The following is a 23,893-nucleotide window of genomic DNA, read 5'->3' as shown; positions in this document are numbered from 1 at the left end:
ACCGGGGACAGCCAGAGGTTACTCAGATTTACTTTGGAAAAAGTAAAGGATAGTCCAGGTCGGGTGGCTGGCACAGGTGTGTCATCTCAGCCCCTCCAGAGGTTGAGAGGAAAGGGTGGCAAGTCCAAGGCCAGCTTGGGTGACAGAGTGAATGAAGCCTAGACCAAGCAGTAAAGCAGGACCCTGCCTCAAACAGACAACAAGAAGGCTGAGAGTGTAGTGAAGGTGTAAAGAGCTTGCCTGCCATGCATGAGCCCTGTGTTTAATCCCCAGGAGGGAAGAAAGGAGAAAAACATAACTTTAAGAATAGAGGCAAGAGAAGAAAGAGGACCCAAGGAAGGCAGCATTGTACAGGCTGGGATAGCACATGAGTGCATGTTTTCCCAAGGTCACATCCCTTCTCCTATCTCCAGGGAGCATCAGAGGTTCCAGCCATGCTTATTCTACAGACCTGTCCTGATGTTTCTCTCCTTTCCTTTATCCTTCCCTCCCTCCCTCCCTCCATCCGTCCGTCCATCTGTCCGTCCCTTCCTCTCTCCCTTCCTTCCTTTCCTCCCCTCCTCCCTCCCTCCTTCTTTCTCCTTCTCTTCCCTGCTCCATCATACATTTACACTATTCGCTAGGTGCCCATCCATGAGGCCAGGGACACACCAGCTCCAGGGCCCACAACGAATCAAGGGGGCTTGCCTCAGCTTAGTCCCAGGGAGCCCACTGGGGTGTTGGCGGCTTGTCCAGTCACACTGGCTCTCTGCATGTGACTTCCAGAGCTGTTGTGAAAATCAACCCTATTGATTTTCACTACTTGTTCGGTCTTGTTCTGTTTGTCTGACACATTGCATTTCCTTTCTGATCATGCTCCCATCCCCAACTGGCAATGAAGCTGCAGCCGCTGTGCTCTGATGCCTTTTAACAGGTCTGCACAGATCCTGAGTGGGATGAGACAGACCTAGCCCCACTGGCCACCAAGAGAGGCAAATAAAGTATTGCTGCCCCTCTGTCCTTCTCCCTTTCAGTCACCAAGGCACTGGGGACTGAGGTGGAAGAAAATCCAATGGGAGGGACAAAAGACGGACAAATATTGAATATTCTCTCTCACATGTGGAAACATTTAATTGTTCATGGCAGGCAGTCGGGTACCAGAGGTCAGGCTACGGCAGCTGAGCATGACCATTCCAGCACCTGGATGAAGTTGCTGAGTACCCAGATGCCCATCAGGGTGTTGGAGACCTAGCTACTCAGCAACCCCCATCATGAGCAAGGTGTACTATAGGCACGTGGGTCCACGAAGTCCAGGTCAAGGGACAGTCGAGCATCTGAGTCTGCTCAGTAAAGAGACCACTCAGATCATGGTCTCAGGTCCTCGGCTCTGCCTGGCATGGAGCCTGCTCCACTCTGATCCTGTGGGCATCATCATCATCAGCATCTGAATCCAAAGAATTCCTTCCAGGAAGGATGCTTTTATTCTCTACTTGTCTTTTCCCAAGGGGGAGTCGTGGCTCCCATCCTGCCTCATTACCCTCTTTGCTAATCTTGGGTATGTGAGATCTCAGAGACTTTTGGGAGACAGACACTGGGTCTTCCCATTTGTGTGTGTGTGTGTATGTGTGTGTGTGTAGACAGCACCTACCTAACTTTATCACATGCACACAATAGGTGTCTAATAAGTGCCTGGAAAACGATTCCTGGGAGTGTAAGTACACCCACAGCCATAACCAGTGATGTACTGGCCAGGCCCATAGCAAAGCCTGCAGTGGGCTGGCAGACCCTGCCCAGGTGCTCAGTGAACAATCGACATCTGCCCATGTTTCCAGTGCTCATACCCATCTCTCCAGCGCCCTTTCCATTCTGTGTTGCCCCAGGGGTTCCAAAGGCGGATGATTTCTTCCCAGCCCCTCTGGTACTGAATCTGTAAGGAGGAACAGAAAAAGCAACCGTCAGGGCTCTCTCTGGCAAAAGTCAGCAGAGAGCTGAAGTATGAATGCAGCTCCTTTTTTTTTTTTTTTTACCTCCCAGGACTAATTTAACTTCTGACCTCATTTGGCTGCAGCCAAGAGAAAAATGAAAAGAAGAAAAAAAAATCAATGTCTCTCTTGCCGCCTGCATGGAGCTGGAATGAGAGAGGGAGAGAGAAGGGGGGGGGGATAAAAATGACCCTTGTTTTGCTCAGCCCCCAGCAGGTGCAGGGGTAGCTCCATCATGTTGGGTGCTGTCTCCTGGAGCTGGGTGAACTCAGGTTTAACCGCAGAGACCTAGCATGGACTGCTGCATTTGGCTGTAGGGGAGACAGCTTTGTGGTCCCTTGCCTTGCCTAATCTCTCTCACAGAAGGCTTCTCTATCCCACCGTACAGCCTGCATCCGTGCCAGAAACCTACCAGGGGCTCCAGCATAGTCTAGTGAGGAGGCCGATATGAGCCACCCAGGGGCATCCTTGGAGCTGGGATAGCCAAGGCTAACCTTCCATCTTGCCCCTGACTAGACACCCCGGTGTATGAGAAGGTGGCCTCTAATAGCCTGAACCTCCCCTTCTTCATCCCCACCTCAGACATGCAGGGTTTCACTTGTGCCGCTGCGTTAGAATTTTTGCGGCTGTTACAACGGATAGCAACAAACCAGCCCGGCCCACACTTCCGGGAGCCAGGAGCCCTCAGCCTGGAGAGAGGGACTGAAGTCAAATGATTGAGCTGTAGTGGGGCTATTGATCCATGCTAATGCTGTCTAAGGAGATGGAAGGCCCAGGGAAGGAGGGGCTGCCCGCTGACTCCATGGCAGAGGCGGCTGAGAAATTCAACAGCCTCTCACTGGACAAGGAGAGACTGTGCCGCCGCCGCCACCGAGGCCCCAGCGAAGTTATTCTCAGGTCTCTGGGGTGGGCATTCCTACAATCCTTGTCTTGCAGAGGAAATAACAGAATCGGAGAGGTAAATAAACTTTCCCAAGACCGAGTAAGCAAGTGGCAGGCAGAGGGAGAATTCTCATCCTAGCTGCTGTCAGTTCCCTAGGCCTTGCTCTAAATTTGGGAATTAGATACGGAAAAAGACTCTTCAATGTGGCTGTGGCCTTGGCCTCAGATATAACCCTTGAGTCGCCTTGCTTAGGCCCACGTGATCACTCACAGATGCGCTCTGAAGAACGGCATGGTACAGAGCCTGGACCCTGGCTGAGAAAAAGTCTTTTGCTTGTTTCTTTCCAGGTCTGCCCAGTCTCTTACCAGCATGCACTGGAAGGCTTGCAGTTCCCCCAGAGGGCAGAGATTACTGGCACAAGCCCAGGCTCTCATCCTCTCTGATCTGCCCCAAGCCTCCCCTCAGCTGCCAGCATTTGCTGGTCCCCACAAAGCAGGGTCACCTTGTGTGCCACAGAGCTTCATGAGCGCCCCCTTTGGTGCCCAGTGGAGTCAGGGGCTCAGTTGGGCCTAGGGAGGAGAAGTAGCCAGTGATTCAGGAGGGCTGCGAGCAGGGCTAAATGAGGCATGCAGATAAACACTCACCCCTTGGCCCAGGGGAGTTGCCAGCAGAGCTAGGTGCATAATAAAAAATGCCAATTTCATTTATCTTCCTGTCTATGTCCTGCCTGGAGGGAGGATGAGCAGATTAAAAAGCATACTACATTTACAGGCTGCTTTAATCTTAGCACTTGTGGCTCAGAGTTATAGCCTTCTCGCTCTGGATGGGGGAGGGAACCTCTAGCAAAGTCAAATCCCTGAGCCCTCGTGTCCTTTATGACCCTGCCCAGTTGGTAGCTACGTAGTCTGTGGCCAGGGATGCAGAGGTCGCATTCAAAGCTAAGACCACGGATAGGGATACGAATGGGATGGCTCTTGGCTTCACTGCTCCCAATCATCCTCTTGACCTTGGTCAGCCTTCTCAGCAAAGGCGTCACTGGACAAAAGGTAGCCCAGGTTATCTGTCCTAAATAGCAGCTTCTTAGATGTATTTTCTTGAATGAATGCTAGTTCCATTGGCTATAAATAGCTCTACTCCAGAAAGAGTGGTTGATTAAAACCAAGGAGCACTAAAGAAGGTGCTCTCAGAGCCTTTAAGCTGTGAATGTACATTCCATCTGCAAGAGGCAGAAATGAGGAGATGCATTCTCCAAATGTATTCGTTTCCACAGAACGTCTCCTGAAGGTACCTTCTGTGATGTGATACCTGCTCGGAAAAGCAGGGCAGGATTATACAGGCCATAGGGCTTTGATCATCTGTCATCCCAGGTGAGGGGCTCTGTTCAGACCTCTCTCAATCCCATGCTCACCACAGGTAATGCTAACTGATGACCACTCTCTTTCTCCAACTCTGCAAGCAAGATCAATGTCTTGTCCATCTAGAAACCCGGACGGCATAGTTAAGTGGCCACAGCTACCAAGTGAGATAAAATCTATTTGCAATCCTGAGACTTGTCCACATCTGGGAGAGTGGGGCTATAGGAAATGGGGTGTCTACACGTGGCCAGTATGATGATAGTAACGCTGGCTTCACTAACAATCCCTGGGAAGAGGTCGGGAGAGTAGAACAGAAGGTCTGGTGCACAGTTCGGAGGACGGGAGTCTGCAGCCACCATGACCTTGCTCATAGAAACGCCCTCTAGGCCTCTGTCATATATTCTGTGATAGGGGAAAAATCCAAGGCCAAGGGCAAAGGCATTCATTCAAGCATGCAATTGCATTCCTCCATTTAACAAGCATTTATTAGATGCTTGCTGTCTTCAAGTATAATGATGCCGATTTACCATTTTGGAGGCACACGGGACAGAATAAGGTCCCCCGTGCTGTGAACTATGACTTGAAAGAATGGGGTAGCCAGCTTTAAGTTGGTGGATGGGAGAGACAGATTGGCACAGAAGAGCTGAGACAGGCTGAGAAGGTCACAGAAGGCACTTGACGCTCGGCATTCCTTAGCTTACAGGTACCTGTGAGAGATCTGTCCTGGAGTTTGGAACTCTGTCTCTTCGATATGGAAGCCGTGCTTGACCTCAAGAGTAGTGGGACATATAGTTACAGGGAACACTTGTAGGAACTCCTGGGGAGGGGGGTCAGGAAATGTTGTCACTGCACAACTGCTTGATGACTGCAGGAACAAAATGGGGGGTCCGCGCAGGTGCCAGGGAGCTATGCCACAGGTGGCCATCTCGATGACTTTCAGACGGGTCCTTCTCCCACCAGCTCAAAGTGTCATTTCAGAATGGAGGCAGCTGGACTTCCCTAGTGCTTTCCAGATGGATCACACTTGATCCAGGAACCACACCCATTTTCACTCACTTGTAGTAAGTTCTATAGACTGCCCTCCTCCTCGTGGAGTCAAGTTGCACCTGAGCAGACGGAAGCAGCCACAAAGTGTGCTTCACTTCCCAGGCACCTTTGGGTCACTGTATGGCTGGGGGATTAAATGCAGGCTAATGGGCTGTGGGGTGTGTGTGTGGGGGGGTGGATCTCTTTCTCATTCTTGTCCACTATGGGTAGCGAAGGGTGGCCCCTGGCCTCTTTCTTTTCCCAAGCTGGAAGACAAGGGTACCATGTAGTTTGAACCTACCAATAGAATCCAATGCTTTGGATGTCAGTTACCTAGTATGGTGGTTTGAAGGAGAATGGTCCCCCACAGGCTCATATATTTGAATGATTGGTCCCCAGTTAGTGGAACTATTCGCAAAGGATTGGGAGGTGTGGCCTTGTTGGAAGAAGTGTGCAACTGATGGTGGGCTTTGAGGTTATAAAAGCCCCCCCACACACACACGTACACACACAGAGAGACACATGCACACATATTTCTCTCTCTCTCTCTCCTACCTGTGGATCAGGATGTAAAGCTCTCAGCTACTGCTCTAGCACCATGCCTGTCTGATTCCTATCATGGTGATTATGGTCTAACTCTCCAAAACTATAAGCCAGCCCCAGTTAAATACTTTCTTTTATAAGAATTGCCTTGGGAGCTGGGCAGTGATGGCTCATGCCTTTAATCCCAGTACTCAGGAGGCAGAGGCAGGCAGATGTCTGTGAGTTCGAGACCAGCCTGGGCTACAGAGTGAGTTCCAGGACAGGCTCCAAAGCTACACAGAGAAATCCTGTCTCGAAAAACCAATATGGTCATGGTATCTCTTCACAGCAATGGAACAGTGATTAAGACACCCACTGACCCAGGACCACCTGCTTACCTGAGAGAGAGGCAAATGCTATCTCATTTAAGCATGTGTAGTTTGGAGGGGGTCTTTGCTCTATCAGTTTAGTTTGTATGAGTTCCAAGGTAAAGTGTTCCTCAGAGTCAATTTGGGTGATGCATTCTACCCCTCTTTGGAGTAAATCCCCTACCTAACTAGATACCCACACCTCTGTGATCACTTCACAGAGAGCAAAGATATAGGGGGAAAATGGTCATGGGGAGAAGGACCCCAGGCACCCTAACACTGGAGAAGGGATTGAGACTGCTGGAGGTGGGAGTTATGGTAGAGCGAGAGAAAGAAACACTCTTGTCAGCTACTGGACTTGCAGCAGTCATCCGTCTCTACCTCCTGTTTAGAGGATCCCAGGGACAGATGCCAGGCTAGCGGTTCAGCCTTACCTGCTCAGCTCCAGTTACTGTGTAGGCGTGCTGGCTCACCAGTCCATTTTCCATCACCTCCGACTCATCTGTCAGCTGCAGAAGAGAAGAACAGAGTTCTTTGGAGACACAGAAAAATACATGCAGGCAGCATCTGAGTCAGTGGGCTCCCCCCGAGCAGGAAGTGTGTGTGTGTGTGTGTGTGTGTGTGTGTGTGTGTGTGTGTGTGTGTGTGTAAAAAACCCTTCCTAGGATCATGAGGCTACTGGATGGGAGGTCCCAATGTTTCATGCCCAGGAGCTACCTACCCCACTGACTATGAAACTCACAGGGCTCTGAGGACATGGGCTGTTTGCTTTACTGACCATTTGTCATGAGCAAGATACAGCATAACACATGTCAGCAGGGTCTTCCACCCCTAACAACATCCCCCCCCACCGAAGGAGCAGTATGACTTGGCCAATGTTAAGAGCACAGGAAGTGTGGTGGAGACAGGGGGCCAGGCATCTTAGAATAGACTCAAATAATTTGGGGGTCATGCAAACTATGAGACCTGCTATCCCTATGGCTGGTGAGAACCACAGCTTTTTATAAACATAAAGAAAACACAACGGAGCTACCCATAACTACAGTCACCCTTTCTGACACCTTGAAAGCCTTCTGGTCAACCCTGGCCCACAAGCTGCTCTTGGTCATAAGGAAGCAGTATGTGAGAATTAAGGGGCGGGGGGGGGGGACGACTGAATTCCAATAGTGCATAGCACCCCCTAGCCACGTGACTCTGAAACTTCACTCAATCTCTCTGAGCTCATTTCCTCTTCTATGGCATGATTTTGGAATCCCCGTCTCCTCCCTAGCTAAGGACTCTGGATGGATACTCCTAGGTGAAGAGAAACTTCTTGGGCACCCAGGAAGCCCCCATCTACTCACCCCCTTTGGGGTGGCACAGGCCACCATGGAGCCCGCCTTGACGGCCGTCTTCACCGCCATCAGGAGGTCAGAAGGGGAAGAGTGTAGGTTGACAATGGTGACCACGCCTCCCGTGAGGTCCACCAGGGCATCGGGAAGGTAGCCATAGTGGATCTGGGAATAGGAGCCAAGCAGCCTGGGAGAGGGAGGTCAGGTTAGCCCTGAAGCGGGAGATTGCACATCAACCCTGTGTGTGTTCCCTCGGTGAGAGACTCCTCCATCCACAGGGGACCACACACAAACACACCATGCCCCCAGGAGGAGGGAAGACCAGGGCGAGCCGGCCCCTAGAAAACATTGAGTGCTGTTTTGATAAGAATATTTGTTGCTGCGGTCTCCTCAGTCTGAAGACACAGGAAGCATGGACATGTGCAGGGCCACCCTGGGTACACGCTCCATGATGAACAAGACCTCATCCCCACCCTCAAAGAACTCACAATGAACATCCCCAAGTTCAGCCTGGCGACGAGCACTCTTTGTTTTCACTCTGGGAAAACTGACCCAGATCTCTTGTTTATAATGCCACCCATCTCCCTGGAAATTAGGAGGGGGAGAGGATTTAGTGAAGGTGGCACAGGAAGGCATGAGTCTGGGCATCCATACCCTCAGACCTGTTCTCTAGACACCTCTCCCACCCCACCCCCCAGTCTTTGGCCTTCTGCTTCTGCACCCGCACCTCAGAAATACCTGGCCCCATTGTCTCAGCTTTGCTTTCTTCTGATTTTGCTTCAAACCTCAGCATTTGAGCCCTGCTCATCACCTCCTGGCTGTGTGATGGCAGGAACTGACTTAGCCTCTCTGATCCTGTTTCAGGACCCCATCACACATTATCGAGGCCCCATCCTTGGCTCCTCTCACAAGTTTTCAATATCCTGGAAGGAGACTGAGCTTTCTCAGGCACTCTTTGCCTGTTCGAGGAGAGGACATTTACATATGCCTCACTGAGTTAAGTAAATGCGGGCATCATAGAGAAAGCCTCTGGCCATGGCCAGCATCAGGAGGCACAGTGGTCTGCGTGTCCCCTTCTCCCTGCTCCAGATCGACCTGTCCTCCACACCAGTGCCTGGCATCAAGACGTAATCTCTTTGGAAAGGGTTGTCAATGATCACAAACCAAGCCCTTTGACGTCATGAGGTATCTACAAAAAAACAAGTAAGTAACCATGGGAGACAGACGACAGACAGGTCCCAGCCTAGGGCCCTCGACTCTGAGTTGAGGTTCATGTGGGTCAAGAGAGTGCCAGGGGTATTCCAGGGAGGGGAAATCAAACTGGAGAGGCTCCCAGAGCCAGGAGAGCCATGGTTCTCAACCTTCCTAACACTACTGCCCTTTAATACAGTTCCTCATGTTGTGATGACCCCCCAAGCACAAAATCATTTTCGTTGCCACTTCATAACTGACATTTTGCTACTGTTACGAATCATAACGTGAATATCTGATATGCAGGACATTTGATATGCAACCCCTGTGAAAGGGTCATTTGACACCCTCCTCCCCTCTTCCCTGGGGTTGTGACCCATGGGTGGAGAACCGCTGCAGTAGAGCATGGTGAACCTAGACAGGTGGACAACAGGGCTGCGGGAAGCCTGTGATCTCTGAAAGAAAGGACACTGCAATAGTCACAATGATATCACTAAAGATGGAGTCACAGGGCCAGATTCTCAGTGGGGTGAACTGTAGGTCCCTAAACTATAGCCATGGTAAGGCTTGAAGGATAGGCGATGGAGGCCTGCGGGCAGTCTCCAGAATGCAGGAGCTGCCCTCCCTCTATCCCTGCCAGATCTCTGTGCATCTGTCCCCTACTGGCAAGCAGATGCAGAGCCTTTAATGCGCGATGGTCAGAGCCCCTGCCTTGACTCTTTGCTTCTTTTGCTATTATAAAATAATAAAATGGGAGTCTGGGCCTGGGTCCATTCTCACCTCTGCCTGTAACAAGGTACTTGGCCTTGGAGATGACCCTTCTCCATTTTGTTCTTGGAGTTTCTACTAGACACAGCAGAATGGACTGGGCTCACACTGGGGCCCTCAGACACTCTTTCCTCATCCTATTTCTACCTTGGTCACTTTCCTCCTAGAACCACATAGAAGTCCAGCAAAATCATGTTAGCAAATATGTGTTAAGCGGCCACTGTGTCCCAGGCACACATGCTAAGGGTTGCTCAGAAAAACCTCTTACTACAGAAACCTAAGGATGCACAAACCAAAAGGTCAAATCAATGGGACACTCGTGTGACATTTACCCACCTTGTTTAAAATGAGTGCTGATCTTATCACCTCCCTGGCCTCCCTGTGACCTCAGGTTCTGATGGGCTTTACATTCTTTATCTCCACAGTGTTCTCTTAGTCAGTGACACATGTTCTCTTTGGTCAGGGTTATGCCCAGTTAGGTCTGAAGACTTGACTTAATGTCACAGGTCTTTACTGAGGACAGCAAAGCTAACAAGGGCCATTCCAAAATCTCTTAGTGCTTCGCTGCACCAATCTTTCGTGCCTGTACCAAGGGTCCCTCCCAGTTCTAAGCAGGACCCACAAAGGTGGTTGCTCCAGGAAAGCGACTGGGGGCTTTGACTCTTCTACACAGATGTACCCCATCTCAATGGCTCTGGGCTTCATCTGAGGTCTGTTACCCACATGACTCCGCTGTTACCACAAAGACACCACACACAATAGAAGGGCTCCCTGTCCACTCTACCACAGCCAGCATCTCTCCTCATGTCGTCCAGAACCTTCTCTCAGTGTCTGTCCTCGGTGCCTACAAAGCCTGACCCGGTAGCCTTTGGACACTTTGACAGATCCAGGCTTATGGATCCTGCTGATGCTTCAGGAACACGTCAACTATTCTTAGTCCCAGTTGCTGACAGGAAGCAGGAGAGAGGGGGGGGAGGGAGAGAGAGAGAGAGAGAGAGAGAGAGAGAGAGAGAGAGAGAGAGAGAGAGAGAGAGAGACAGAGACAGAGAGACAGAGAGACAGAGAGAGACAGAGACAGAGAGAGACAGAGAGAACAGTGCCTTGTCACCTGAACCCCGGAATTCTGAGCGAGCTTCTGCTTGAGCCTCGTCTCGAGGAAATGACTGTCTCCATGCTCTGACAAAATAGAAGCATCCAGATGTCTAAGCTTGAGCCTGATAGGAGGCCGAGATGCTGCACTTCTTACCCACAGAGATGCCGCCACAGCCGATACACAGCCTGCCAGATCTTGTCCCCCATCTCTTCAATCTCCAAACACAGATTGCTCTGCCTGACACTTGCCCGATCTGATTAATTTACTTCCAGACTCCCCAGCACGGTGAGAAGTGGGAATTGGGAGTCCACATGGTTCACTGGGCTGCTTCTACTCCCTCACGGGGCCAGTGGCCTCTGCCACAGACAGCTGTGCTCTCCGGGTTTGTGTGGGGGTCCCAGGGTCAGGCAGCAAACGAGACCGATCTCTTTCTGTAGAACTGACAACGTCAAAAACTGGCAGAAAGAAGCTGGGGGGGGGCAGCTCTTGGTCCTAGCTTGGTCTTGACCACTCGATGACCTTCTTGGGCCTTGGTTTCCTCATCCCTCACAGGAGGGAGTGCTCGATGTTCATAGAGGCCTCTTGGAGCTCAAGCTCTGAAATGTTGGCATTCACTTCTGCATTCGGCAACTCTCCTCTTCGGGTGGGTGGGTCGGGGCAAAGCTTTTAAATAGCTTTAATAGTTTGAAACATTTTATCCCCAGCTAGATTTCTTTAGGCGGGAGAATGTGGGATTGGGGCCTAGTCTCCCGTTTCTTTTCAAGCTGGATGATTGCTTTAGGTCAGCTGTTAACAAAATGGGGTCAAAGTCATCATTTCCATCCTCAAGCTTTCTAATTCTCCCAGGCTCCCTCTTTTTACATAAGGGGAACAAAATGAGGCCCAGAAGTGATAAGGGTGGGATCTAGCCTGGAAAGATAATGGCGATGTTTGTGTAAGTAGCTTAGGAGTGAATTAACCTCCCAGAACGCCTGCTCTGGTTCAACAGCCCTGGCTGTTATCTCGACTTCTTTCTCCAATGCGAATGCACAGCTCTTCCTGACAAACGAAGGGAGAAACAACTTTAGTTTTTCCACAAATTGCCTCTTAAAAAAAGAAAGAAAGAATGCACACAAAGAGGTCTGGAGGAGCCTCTTCATCTAGATTGTGAACCCAGCCAGGCTGCAGCCCTGCTACATGGAGTCCTAGGCAGGTGACCAAGGGATTCAGTGGCTTGCACCTGTTGTCTCCTGGTAACTTGGAGGCCCAGCTTCTTCATGTGTGAATGAGGAGCCTTCCAACCCTATGTCCCCTTCTCCTCTTCCTTTTCTCCCCAAGGATGTGGACTGCATCATGGTCTTTTTCTCCTGTGAGCTATGACTCCCCATCCCACCTCTCTGGAGCACTGTTCTCTCTGTCTCTGACCATGCATCCTTCTGAGGGGAACAATCTCATCCACAGCTCTTGCCCTCAGGGCTCTATGGCCACTGAACCCTGGCCATGGTTGAGGAGGCCAACGGGAACCTAGTGTAAGCCTGGCCAGTTAGACTGCCAGTACCTGGAACCTCATAAGGAGCAGGAGATAGGGTCGAAGGAGCAGGCTAAAGCCTGAGGGAGAAGAACGAACAAGGCGACCAGGCCAAGCTCTGCTGTGAGGGGTCAGGAGTATTCTGAGAGAGGGGAAGTTAGTGGAATAAGCAGAGATGAGACAAGGAGTCAGGTAGGCCACTGCATTTCTTCTTCCCATCAACCATTTCAGGATGTTTAATATGCAACATTTCTTTCTTCTGTGTTCTTGTAAAATGCACACTGTGGAGGCTATAATGTTCATGTCTATAGATGGCTCCATATTTTCCTGCTCAGTGTTTCTTGCCCCATTCACTTAGAGCCCACCCTCCAAGGATCACCCTGGGCATAGATTGCGTACATGGCTTCCAACTGCTATGGGGCTGTCCATGGAGTACACCCACCCCATGGTACCTGTGCATCCTGGCCTGGATACATCACACCACATCCACAGTGCCATTGGGAACAGCCCAGGCCTGTCCTCTTAGAGCCCTTCTAGAGAGCATCTCATGGGGTGTGACATATGCCTGTGAGTAATCTAAGAGTAGTCAAGCGGCCCTTAGGAGGTTGTCTCAGGGCGTGTCCATCAGGCTGTTTCTTAGACTCCCTACACACTGGCAGTCACTTGGCCTTACCTAGCTTTGACTTTTGCAGTCTGAGAGCAAAGAGGGATGCTGTCTTACTTTTTGCAATTTGAATTTTTTTTTTTTTTTTGGTTGCAGAAAGCCCGAACCTCTCTCTCAGGCATTGTAAGAGTCTTTAGAACGGTGCCTTGCTCTACAAAGATGTGTGCATGCATATCATTATCCGGATTCGCTTGAGCCAGACCGCTCTAGTGTCTGAGGCGGTGCCAAACACGGTGCCTGGCATATGATAAAATGTTCAGTGGGCATCTGTTGAAAAAGTAACCCTGAAAGCTTAAGGAAAACAAGCGAGCTGGGTGCATGCAAATTCTGAGCTTGTCAGGACTGCAAGGTGGTCCATGAACATCCTGTGTGGACCACAAGAGAGGGAGAAAGTCCTGCTCATCAACCCTTCCCCCACAACACAAATGAAATCTCATGGCAGACACACAGGACCCTCAGTTCCTGGACCACAGTTTGATGTGTTTTGCTCAAGTTTTTGTCTGTCTCCCTCTCACTGTAGCATCCTAGCCATCCTTCCATCCTCACTCAAATGCCGTGTCTCCCAGCAGCCCTAGCTTGCCTCTCTGTAGGTCAGGGAGTCAGGATCATTTCCTTATCCATACCACATCAGACTGTGAGCAGGATGATAGCCAGCCCAGTCCTTTGAATCTGCAGCCTTCACACCCATTATTAAACTAACCATGCACTGAAAGGGTTGGAAACAAATTTTGTCAGTAACAGGCCTGTGCAAGCATTCCTTGTCATTATTTCCTAAATAATACAATATAATGACTATTTGCACAGGGTTTATAATGTGTTAAGTATTATATGTAATACATGTATAGATGATTTAGAGCATGCAGGATGTGTGTATATATAAATACTATTTCATCTCATATAAGGATCTTCAACATCATTACTTCTAATAGCCACAGGATTCTTGAACCATGCTCCTTCAGATACCAAGGACAACTATATTTCATCTCGATTCTTACATTTGTCTAATCATTCATGTTATGTGGGCCTAGAACTGTCTAGTCCACAGCTTACTATGTGTCTGTGGGTCCCTCCTGATGGCCCCAGGACCAAACCTTAAATCTAGAGATTGTTTACAGAGATTGTTTCACCAGCTGACAAGGGCTTTGATGCTCAGATGGACAGTGTTTGCTTCTTTGTTTTGAGACAAAGTCTCACTATGCAGACCAAGCTGGTTACAAAGATCCACCTGTCTCAGCTTCCCCATGCTGGGATCAAAGGTGTCGTCCACCCCACCCAGGACACTGCTTGCATTTGGAACAGATACTGAGAGAGCTGCAGGGCCAGCTGGCAGGAAGCATCTGTGAGGGCAAGACACTGGGCAAGCAGAGCCAGCATAGAAACTGGACAGAGAGGCTTGCCCACACTTACTTGGCATAGGCTTTCTCCATCAGGCAGGGCCAAAATTCCTGGTTGCCTCTGCGAGGATGCACAAAGAGGAAGTTCTTGCCTATGACAGGCAATCGGTCATCAACCACTACTTCCACCCAGTGGCCACACTGCCAGAACTAGAAAAAAAAAAAGACAAGGATATGTCTTGGTAGGGTTGGGGCAGGAGGGAGTTTCTGTAACTACCCGACCTAAGCCAAAACATTTTTGTAACTTGACTTCCATGACCCAGTAGCAAACTCAATCCAGAGCAGTATCACAGCCCAAAGGGCATAGGCCTGTCATCTACAAGGGCAAGAGGAATCAAGGAGGCACCAATCAAGACAATAAGACAACTAACTCAGAGAAATCAAGGCAGGGAAGAGGGATGCGTAGGCTCTACTTCGGCTTTGCGATGAACTACAGCCTTATTCTGACAAATCCTTTATGAGCTTCAGATAGACACAGGAGAGTCCAGATCTTTCTCGCACACACAGGGCAGCAGGGGAAGCATATGTAAAATAATAAGAAGCGTGGCAGGTGCAGGGCTGTGGCAGGGCAGGACAACCGACCTGGAGCTGAGGGCTCCAGGAGGGAAGCATGGCAGGCATATTGCACGTGTATCTCCAGTGATGAAGACAGAATGGGCCAAGGCCTGGAGGCGGGATGATGTGGCTGGCTCAGGAGGAATGAGCGGTGACAGCCTGACTCTGGCCCTTCTGTCCTCATGTCACAATGGCCTTGCTATTATAATGGTGAAATGGAGCTGGCTGGCGCTCTGACTGCTAAGAGCACAAATGAGCCAGATGTTCCTCTCCAGAGCAGACTGCTTTCATCTTTAGTATTCAGCTCTAAATGGTTCACCCGGGGACATCGGCAGATGAGGAACGTTCATTAAAAAAGAACCCTCTGAGTTTCTTCGTTGGCTTCCACTGGGCTGGATGGAGCACCGGGACCTCTGGTTGGGGCCTGAACTGGATGAAGGTAAGTCTCCTCCAGGTGACCTTGCTAAAGTGGGGTGGATGTGAGCGCTCATCCATACCACCCTTTCCACAGCTGGAGGTCTCAGGGTTGTCACACCCACCTGAGGACACACTATCAGAGCAGAGATGGAGAAAGAGACTGAGATGTCAGTGGGAAAAGGTAGAGATGTTTTCATGGTCATAAATGAGCCAGGGCACTCTAGCTGGCTTGGACACAACGGGATGAAATGTTGCTCTTGAAGCAACCAGTAAGCTGTGTAAGCATTGAAATTCAGGAAACAGGGATGCTACTGAGAACCATCAAGGAAAGCTAATCACAGTCCCCAGAAGGCAGACAAGAAGGCCATTTAAACTTTGGACTTAGTTGGGTAGACATAGAGAGGATAATGTCCAGTGGGTAGAACTATGCCTGAATTTTGGTTTTAATCTATTACCTAATAACAGTTATTAGGCAAGATACTTAACCTTGACTCCATTTCCAGTCTGTCAAATGATGGTATCATGAAAGAACCACTTAGGAGGCTAATACTGAGACCAGATGAGACAGGAAGAGGGACGGAGTGGTTTTGAGCCACTATGATTTGTGGAATTGCATGGCTGTTTTGTTCAGCAACCAGGGTGGTGTCATGACAAGTAAGAGTGCCCGGGGACAAGGGAACTATCACGGCCAGTTTTGTCTTAGGAATCACTCTCATTCTCTCACTAGTAAGGCATATCAAACATGCTTTCTGTATGCAAGGAGGACACCAGATAAGGTTGCTGTTGCTGGAGATCAAGAATACACACATATCCACATATATACATACACACACACACACACACACACAGCATATGTATATGATTAATTATGTAAAACATGAGCTTTCATTATAAGTATATGTATTTAAATAAGCATTAATACATATGCGTAAATAATATAAAGACAAAAAAAAAATAAACTGACTGATGGTCAGGAATGTGGCCATGTCCTATTTCCTGGGTGAAGAGGACAGACATATGGACAGTGTTTAAACCCTTCAAGAACCACGCAGGTGCCATTTTGCCAATGGCATGTGCCTCAAAGAGAAATCAGAATTTTTCTGGGCAAAGCGTCTGAGGTGCCTGGGCACTGTGTGTTTTCTAAAAGTAGAGTCCAAGTTCACCTTGGTAGGAGGGGAGCGACAGAAATCAGCACTGTAGCTGACACTGGGGAGTTTTTACTACATTTGTTTGTTGGTTTGTGTGTGTGTGTGTGTGTGTGTGTGTGTGTGTATGTGTGTGTGTGTATACCACAGCACATGTGTGGAGGTCAAGGACAACTTGTAGGAGTCAGTTTTCTCCTTTCACCGGGTGGGTCCTGGGACTTGAACACAGGATGCCAGACTTAGGTAAGTCTGATACGTGCAGAGTCATCTTATCAACCAAAGGTACTGGTGTAATTGGTCGGCTTTCGTTGTTACGTAGAAGGGCAGCGGGTGTTCTGCTGGGTCTCTGGTTATCCCAACCACCTAAGGCATGGCCTGGCAAGGCTAGCAGTCCTGTGGTGGGCCTATGCTCAGTTCTGGGTGTTCTCTGGTGCCTCTCGGTGTGGTCCTTGGATCACTGTCAGTACCAACATCACTAGGGAGCCTGGCAGAAGTTTTGCCTAGTTGGACTTTGGGAAGTGAAGAATAGGATTAAAAAAAAAAAAAAAAAGAGGACCAGTAATAATGGAATGAAAACTTGTAACAGAAGGAGGCTAGCCTTTAGGCTGAATGTCTCTTTCATCTTCAGAAAAGTGTGTGTGTGTTTTACATGTATACATTTGTGTATATCTATGTGTGTGTATGTATGTATGTGTGTGTGCATACTGCTGTGACTAAGTCATCTCCCTAGTGCAAGAATATTTCTTTTAGTTTATATTTTAAAAATTACTTTGTGTGGTGGGTGTGTGTGCGCGCGCGTGTGTGTGTGTGTGTGTGTGTGTGTGTGTGTGTGTGTGTTTATGTGTATGTATATATGTGGATACGTGTGTATTCTTGATCTCCAGCAACAGCAATCTTATCTGGTGTCCTTGCATACAGGTGTCCATAGAGGCCAGAAGATGGTATCAGTTCCTCAGGAGCTAGAGTTGTGGGCAGCTGAAGCCATTCAATGTGGATGCTAGGAACTGAGCTCAGGTCCTCTGTAGGAGCAGAACGTGTTGTCACCTGCTGAGCCATCTATCTCTCCAGCCCCCCAAGAGTAATTTTTAAATGGTACACACCTGAATGTACTCTAGAGACCTTTCTGAACTCCAGGGAGAGATAGCCACTTAGAGACCTGAAGTTCGACAGCACATGTTACATGCAAAGTTGGCTGACACTGGACTTTTCTACAACAATGGAAATAATAAGACCATGGAACGCCGGGAAATTCTGAGGTTAAAGAACGTTGACAGGATAATCCAGATCAAGCCAAGATGTTCTTCAGTGAGACCAGATAAATTCTCATATAGTTTGAGAAAATTATGCAAGGAATGACTTCTATCTGATGAAGTTAAATCGAACACAATCTCAAGGTAAGAAGAAACATGGCTGGAAGAGACTGTCAAGAAATGAGTGTTGCTGGGTGGTGGTGGGTGGTGAGTGGTGGTGGTGGTGGTGGTGGTGGTGGTGGTGGTGGTGGTGGTGGTGGTGGTGGTGGGCACACACCTTTAATCCCAGCACTTGGGAGGCAGAGCCAGGCACATCTCTGTGAGTTCGAGGCCAGCCTGGGCTACAGAGTGAATTCTAGGAAATGCGCAAAGTACACAGGGAAACCCTGTCTCGAAAAACAAAACAAAAAAAAATAAAGAAAAAAGAAAAAAGAAATGAGTGTTGAATGTTTCTTAACTAAAAATTACCTATAACAGTGAAAGTGAGACAAATAAATCAAAAACAAAGACTTAAGAGGGTCTGTCTGTGTGCCTGATGTGGCATGTGTGGAGATCAGAAGACTACCTGCTGGAATGGGTTTTCTCCTTCTACCATGTAGAGCCTGGGTCTTGAACCTAAGTCATCATTCTTGGTTGGCCCAAACCTGTTGAAACATCTTGCAGGCCCACAGATAACAAGACATTAAATGAACTATCAGAGAATCTCAGAAGCAGCTTTAAGACATTATATTGGGAAACAGTCTTTCTGGTAAAGCCTAAATATTAGTAAGTAACTCCAGTTATCTGTGGGTACAAGGACAAAGGTTTAAATTGTGGCCAGGGAATCTGCTGATTTAGTAGAGTAGTGGTTGCAGGTTCTCCTCCAAGATAAATGACTTCATTAGCTAGTTCTCATATATGCGTGCAACATTAAACAGATGGAGTAGGTTATGTTTAGGTATATATGTATGTATGTACATATACTTATAGGCATATAATAAAAATTAATGAAAAAAGAGGCCATGAGTTTGACAGAGAGCAAAGAGGGGTATATGGGAGAGTTTGGAGGGAAGAAAAGGAACAAATGTAATTACATTGTTATTTCAAAAATAGAAATTAAAAAAAAATAACTCCAGGAGAAAGAAGTCATGCAAACTAATGAATAGCTGCTGAATACTCTAGAAGAGCTAAAGAAGTCATATTTTAATAAGAGGTGGGGTGAGATAATTTAACTATTGTCTATTATACTTTCCTTTTTGTCTACTTGGCTGAATGTTTGATTAGCAAACATAACTCAAATGATTTCAAATAACCAAGGGTGTAATAGTTCACTTTACAAAGCTTGTATAACTCAGACATGATTAAAAAAAAAACATAATGCAGAAAATAACTTCAGATATGACATAGGCACAGAAATTCTAACGAAGCCCTCAACAAACTGAGGCTGGTGGCATCATCAGGAAAGCCTCCTACTAAAATCAAGAGGAGGGAAGAGTTTGACTCTTGTCACTCTGATTCAAAGGATGTGACAAGGCAAAAGAACAAAAATAACAACTCAGGGTATTAAAAGAGGAGAAACAAGGCTTGGCAGCGGTGATGCATGCCTTTAATCCCAGCACTCGGGAGGCAGAGCCAGGCAGATCTCTATGAGTTTGAGCGAGAACCAGGACAGACACTAAAAACTACACAGAGAAACCCTGTCTCGAAAAACAAAACAAACAAACAAAAAAGCAAAAACAAAAAAAAAAAAAGAGGAGAAACAATTCCAGTTGAATGAAGATCAGATCATTAGGTAACTAAAGTAATCCAGATTCAACCATAGAAAGAAGAACTAGAGAGAGAATTTGATAAGGTTTCCAGAGAGTTTACTATGGAATCAGTGGGGGAGGAAAGCCAAAAGAACTTCACGTTGACTCTACGGTTGTAAAATATTTGAGGATAAATTTACGCAGAAGGGCACAGCACCAATCCGAAAACATAACTGTAACATTTTATGGGCAGGCATAAAATCAGTTCTGAATAAATAGAAAGATATACCCTGTTTCTGGAAAGGAATAATTAAAACAATAAAAATGTAATTTTTCCAAATTAATACATAAATTGCACGCTGTTCCATTCTACATCACAGTGGCTTTTCTGTTTAATTAGACAAAATTATTTTAAAATTCCCATGGAAGAGAAATGTGCAAGGATTACCGAGGTATTTGAGAAAAGAAGGATGAATAATGAAGCAGAACATATCCCTTCCAGATGCTGCAATTTCCTATAATACTCTTGTCACTAACATCATGGCGTGGTAAAGGAATATGAGGCAAGGACTCCATGGTCATGACCTTTAGGTTCTAGGTCAATGGTTCCTTCACTACTTGTCATGTACCCCTCAAAATATGCCCAACATCCTGTTCCTACCATTTCTATCTCCATGCAAAGATCTACCTCCTCCTCTTCTCTATGTGTGGCTGGGCCATAAATGGGAGGCAGAACGCTGTTTTGGAGGAGGAAGGTAACTGGCATTCAGATGTCACTCCCAGTTCAGGCCCCCAGGTCATGAGAACGTTCGTGGCTCGCAAGAGTTCCCCATCACAGAAGGAGGATACTTGTGGTGCACGTACCCGGAACCGGAAAATCCCAGCATACTGGTGTGAATAGCTTTGGTCCATCAGGATCTTCCGCAGACACTGTGGGTTCTGGGTCAGGGATCCCAGTGCTGCCAGGAACCAGCAGTCTCCTGGGAGGGGATAAAGCCATAATGGAAACTAGTTGTACCCAGAAATCCCACCCCCTGAATTTTACAGGTCATGGATACCAGAGCTAACAAATCTTCTTACGAATACAGAGTGAATGCCAATTAGAAATCTTTGAGACCAGAACGTTTTCAAATTATTCTAAATTTTGAGCTATTTTCCAAGAAAGATGGAGAAGAGGTGCTAGTGCTGGTGATGTAGGTATTGGGGGACAGGGCGTGGGGCAAGGTCTGGCGAGGAAGGCCAGGGAAGCCTCAGATAGGCTTTGGCAATAGGGGATTCAACTTGCTCCCTGATACTTTTTCCTAGAGTTTCCCAGGGCTGGCATCCATTACTTTTTTTTTTAAACCAATGAACAGAGTCAGCAATGGTCCTTTATAGAATTGCAGAAAACGCACCTGCATTTTTCTTTGCTAATATTTGTCCTGCTCCTTTTCTATGCAGGGAACTCTCTAGCCCGTGCAGAAGTTTTCTCTGCTTCCCCTTGACAGATGAGTAGCCTTGACCTTCTCCACAGTATTGATGTGAGTCCTTCTAAATATGCTCCCACCCCCCCATCTCAGTCTCACCCCCCACCCACCCCCCATCCCTGCTTCATTGTCAACACCATCAATTCTCTCTCATGCCAGGCACTGTGCTCAGAGCGGCAATCACAAAGAGACCCTTAGAGGGGCCCTTTCTCCAGTTAGGGGAAACTCTAATGGGCAGATTACAGGCTGGTAGTTGGCTAGGTATCTATGCACTTGGCTTAAGACTATGACTTCCCATGCCACGAGTCAAAAGTCTGGGATGGGAGCTACGGAGTTCTTACCCGCTCTTCCTTGCTGGATGTCAAATCTGCTTGCACCTTCCAGGATGAAGTGAGGCGGATCCTCTGATAAGTCCTTACAAAAGACAATGAAACGCTATGAGCTTCTCTCATTCCTTTTTGCCTCAATGTGGTACCCACAGCATCATTAACTTTGCCTTTGAGAGACAGAGGTTAATTATTAAATAGATGCTTACCATATGAATTAGGAAAATTTCCTTTGTTCTTCAGGTTTTATGGCTCTTGGGAAAGCAAGTGTCAAAGGGGTGTGAATGGAGCTGACAAGACAGGCAATAAACGCACAAAGAAACTACACAAGGAGACTTCATAAATAAGGTCTGAAGATCTTTATATCAAATAGTCAGCCTGTTTGCTCCCAACAAGCCTGTGTTTTATTAGATGGTTATAAACAAATAAAAGTGAATAGGATCCATTCGTCAGAGGAGACTTGGAGAAATACCAGGACTACACTTTATATGAGTAAAGCTTTTTCCTGGGAAATGGTGGTCTTAGTTAGGGTTTCTATTGCTGCTACGAAATACCATGACCAAAAAGGAAGTTAGGAAGGAAAAGGGTTTATTTGGCTTATACTTCCACATTGCTGTCCATCATTGGAGGAAGTCAAAACAGGGACTCAAACAGGGGAGGATTCTGGAGGCAGGAGCTGATGCATAAGTCATAGAAGGGAGCTGCTTACTGGCTTGCTTCCCCTGGCTTGCTCAGGTTCTTATAGAACCCAGGACCACCAGCCCAGGGATGGCACCACCCACCATGGACTGGGCCTTCCCGCACTGGTCACTCATTGAGAAAGTGCCCCATAGCTGGATCTCATGGCGGCATTTCTTCAACGGAGGCTCCTTCTGCTCTGATGACTCCAACTTGTGTCAAGTCGACACACAAAACCAGCCAGTCCAACAGCATACTTCAGGAATCATCTTGGCCATTCCCACCTCTAGATTCCAGTCCACTCACATGACTACGCAGGACACAAGCTTTGAATGACCCAGATCTTTGCCCACCCCTCACCTATTCACCTCCATCTACTCCTGGCATCTAGCCCCCACACACTTCGCTGCCACAGAAGAAGAATGCTCCAGTGTCAAAGAGGGACAACATCTGGGTGAATTCGGAGGACTCCCAGCAGATGTGAATATTATAAAATCCCTAAGGGGGATCTCCGGACACTTTTAGGATACACTGGAGCAAAGCTATGCTCCAACTCCAGGGCCCACACACCCTCTAAATTTGTTTCCTAAAGGAGGCCATGGGGTTTTCTCCTGTAACCTCTCTGTGAGGCTCTTCTACTGTAGAAGTTTGCATCATCTGGTAACTCTTACACTACTGTATCCTCTCACATTGAAACATAAGTCCCCAGAGAGCAGGGCCCTAGCAGCCACAGAAGGACAGAGACCTACTGTTGTTGATTGTTTTTGTTCTTTTGGGGGTCAGCCATCCAGCTCCCAAATAAATCACACACATGGAGGCTTATTCTTAATTATAAATGCCTGGCCTTAGCTTGGCTTATTCCTAGCTGGCTTTTCTTAACTTTAAATCATCCTGTCTATCTTTTTCTTCTGGGCTTTTACCTTTCTCTATTTCTGTAGACCTGGTCTTTCCTTCTTACTCCATGGCTTGCTGTGTAGCTGGGTGGCTGACCCTTGATGTCCTCCTTCTTCTTTTCTCTTGCTCCTTCTCCCTTCCTCCCAGAGTTCTCCTTCTAGTTATTCTGTCTGCCAGCCACGCCTATCCTTTCTCTTGCCTCACTATTGGCCATTTAGCTCTTTATTAGACCATCAGGTGTTTTTAGGCAGGCAGAGTAACACAGCTTCACAGAGTTAAACAAATGCAACGTAACAGAACGCAGCACATCTTTGCATCATTGAACAATTGTTCCACAGCATAAACAGATGTAACACACCTTAAAGTAACAGTCTATAACCTATGCCACAAATAACTCTCCCACTTGTCATGTGCTGCCAGTTTCCTAATGAAAACATGGACTGGGGACAAACAAAGGTGCAGCCACCTGCATTTTCTCAAGCAAGGGCATCTTCCTACCAGCCTTCACTTGCTTTCTTGGCAGTGAATTGACCCCATCAGATGCCAGGAGAAACACAATTTGGCCTCCCACAGGCCCTCTGTTATAACCAGGTCCACGGTTTACTTGGAAATCATCTCCCCAATTCACACAAGCAGGAAAAACTGCTCTTAAGGGGCCGTGGTCCTGTGCACTGGCTGTGGAGTTGGTTTTAAAACAACTTTGAGGGTGCACTTCATTGACCATGGATTGGTTTTTTCTACTGGGAAAAGGAGCTAGAGGTCTCAAAGGAGGTGCTATCTGAATGAAGACACTCAATTGTGATGCTCCACTCACAGGACTTGAAAAAGAAGGTGGAAGCCTGGGGAGAGAGTTCAGTGGCAAAGTCCTTGCCTTTCAAGCAAGCGCGATGACCTGAGTTTGGTCCCCAGACTCTATATTCAAGGCCTGCTCAATGCGAGGGAAACCATGCTTGGTACCTGAAACCTAGCCACCTACACGAGGCTAGTGAAGTCAGGGATCTTGGAGGAGAATCTCCAACTGCTACTCTACTAAACCAGCGTAATCCCTAACTACATTCTAAATATTTGTCTTTCTATACACAGATCAGTACGGTTCTCATTCGCCATCCAAGAAACGTGTCCTTGCAAGAGATGGAGACCATTACAGAAAACCAGAACTGGTCAAAATGCAGCAAGCAAGAGATCCTGTGGTGCCCAGTCTCAATGGATACACCTACAACACAATTCTGGAACCTGAGACTCAGGGATCATTGAGGAAGAGGGGGCAGAAAGATTATAAGAGCCAGAGGAACAGGAAGTTGTTTGCTGGGAGATTGTGTCTCCTAGAATGCCAGATCCCATCTCCTCAACACGGCTGCCCAAACATGAGCTG

At 47.8% G+C, this 23,893-nt stretch overlaps 1 protein-coding gene across 1 annotated transcript in view; it reads right to left on the bottom strand.

Moving 5' to 3' along the window:
• The window catches only part of Capn13 (calpain 13), a 60,942-nt gene that overhangs the window by 27,288 nt on the left and 9,761 nt on the right, over positions 1-23,893 (bottom strand). The window contains exons 3-8 of the mRNA XM_037198051.1: positions 20,965-21,025; positions 20,022-20,137; positions 14,077-14,213; positions 7,459-7,633; positions 6,550-6,624; positions 1,821-1,906 (exon numbers count right to left, since the gene is read on the bottom strand). Coding sequence (XP_037053946.1) covers positions 1,821-1,906; positions 6,550-6,624; positions 7,459-7,633; positions 14,077-14,213; positions 20,022-20,137; positions 20,965-21,025 — 650 coding nt within the window. The remainder of the gene's footprint in view (positions 1-1,820; positions 1,907-6,549; positions 6,625-7,458; positions 7,634-14,076; positions 14,214-20,021; positions 20,138-20,964; positions 21,026-23,893) is intronic.

This window comes from Peromyscus leucopus, chromosome 22 (assembly GCF_004664715.2).
Source record: "Peromyscus leucopus breed LL Stock chromosome 22, UCI_PerLeu_2.1, whole genome shotgun sequence".
Taxonomy (NCBI): Eukaryota; Metazoa; Chordata; class Mammalia; order Rodentia; family Cricetidae; genus Peromyscus; species Peromyscus leucopus.
Note: the sequence above shows the minus strand (reverse complement) of the source record. Positions and strands in the feature narration are given on the sequence as shown.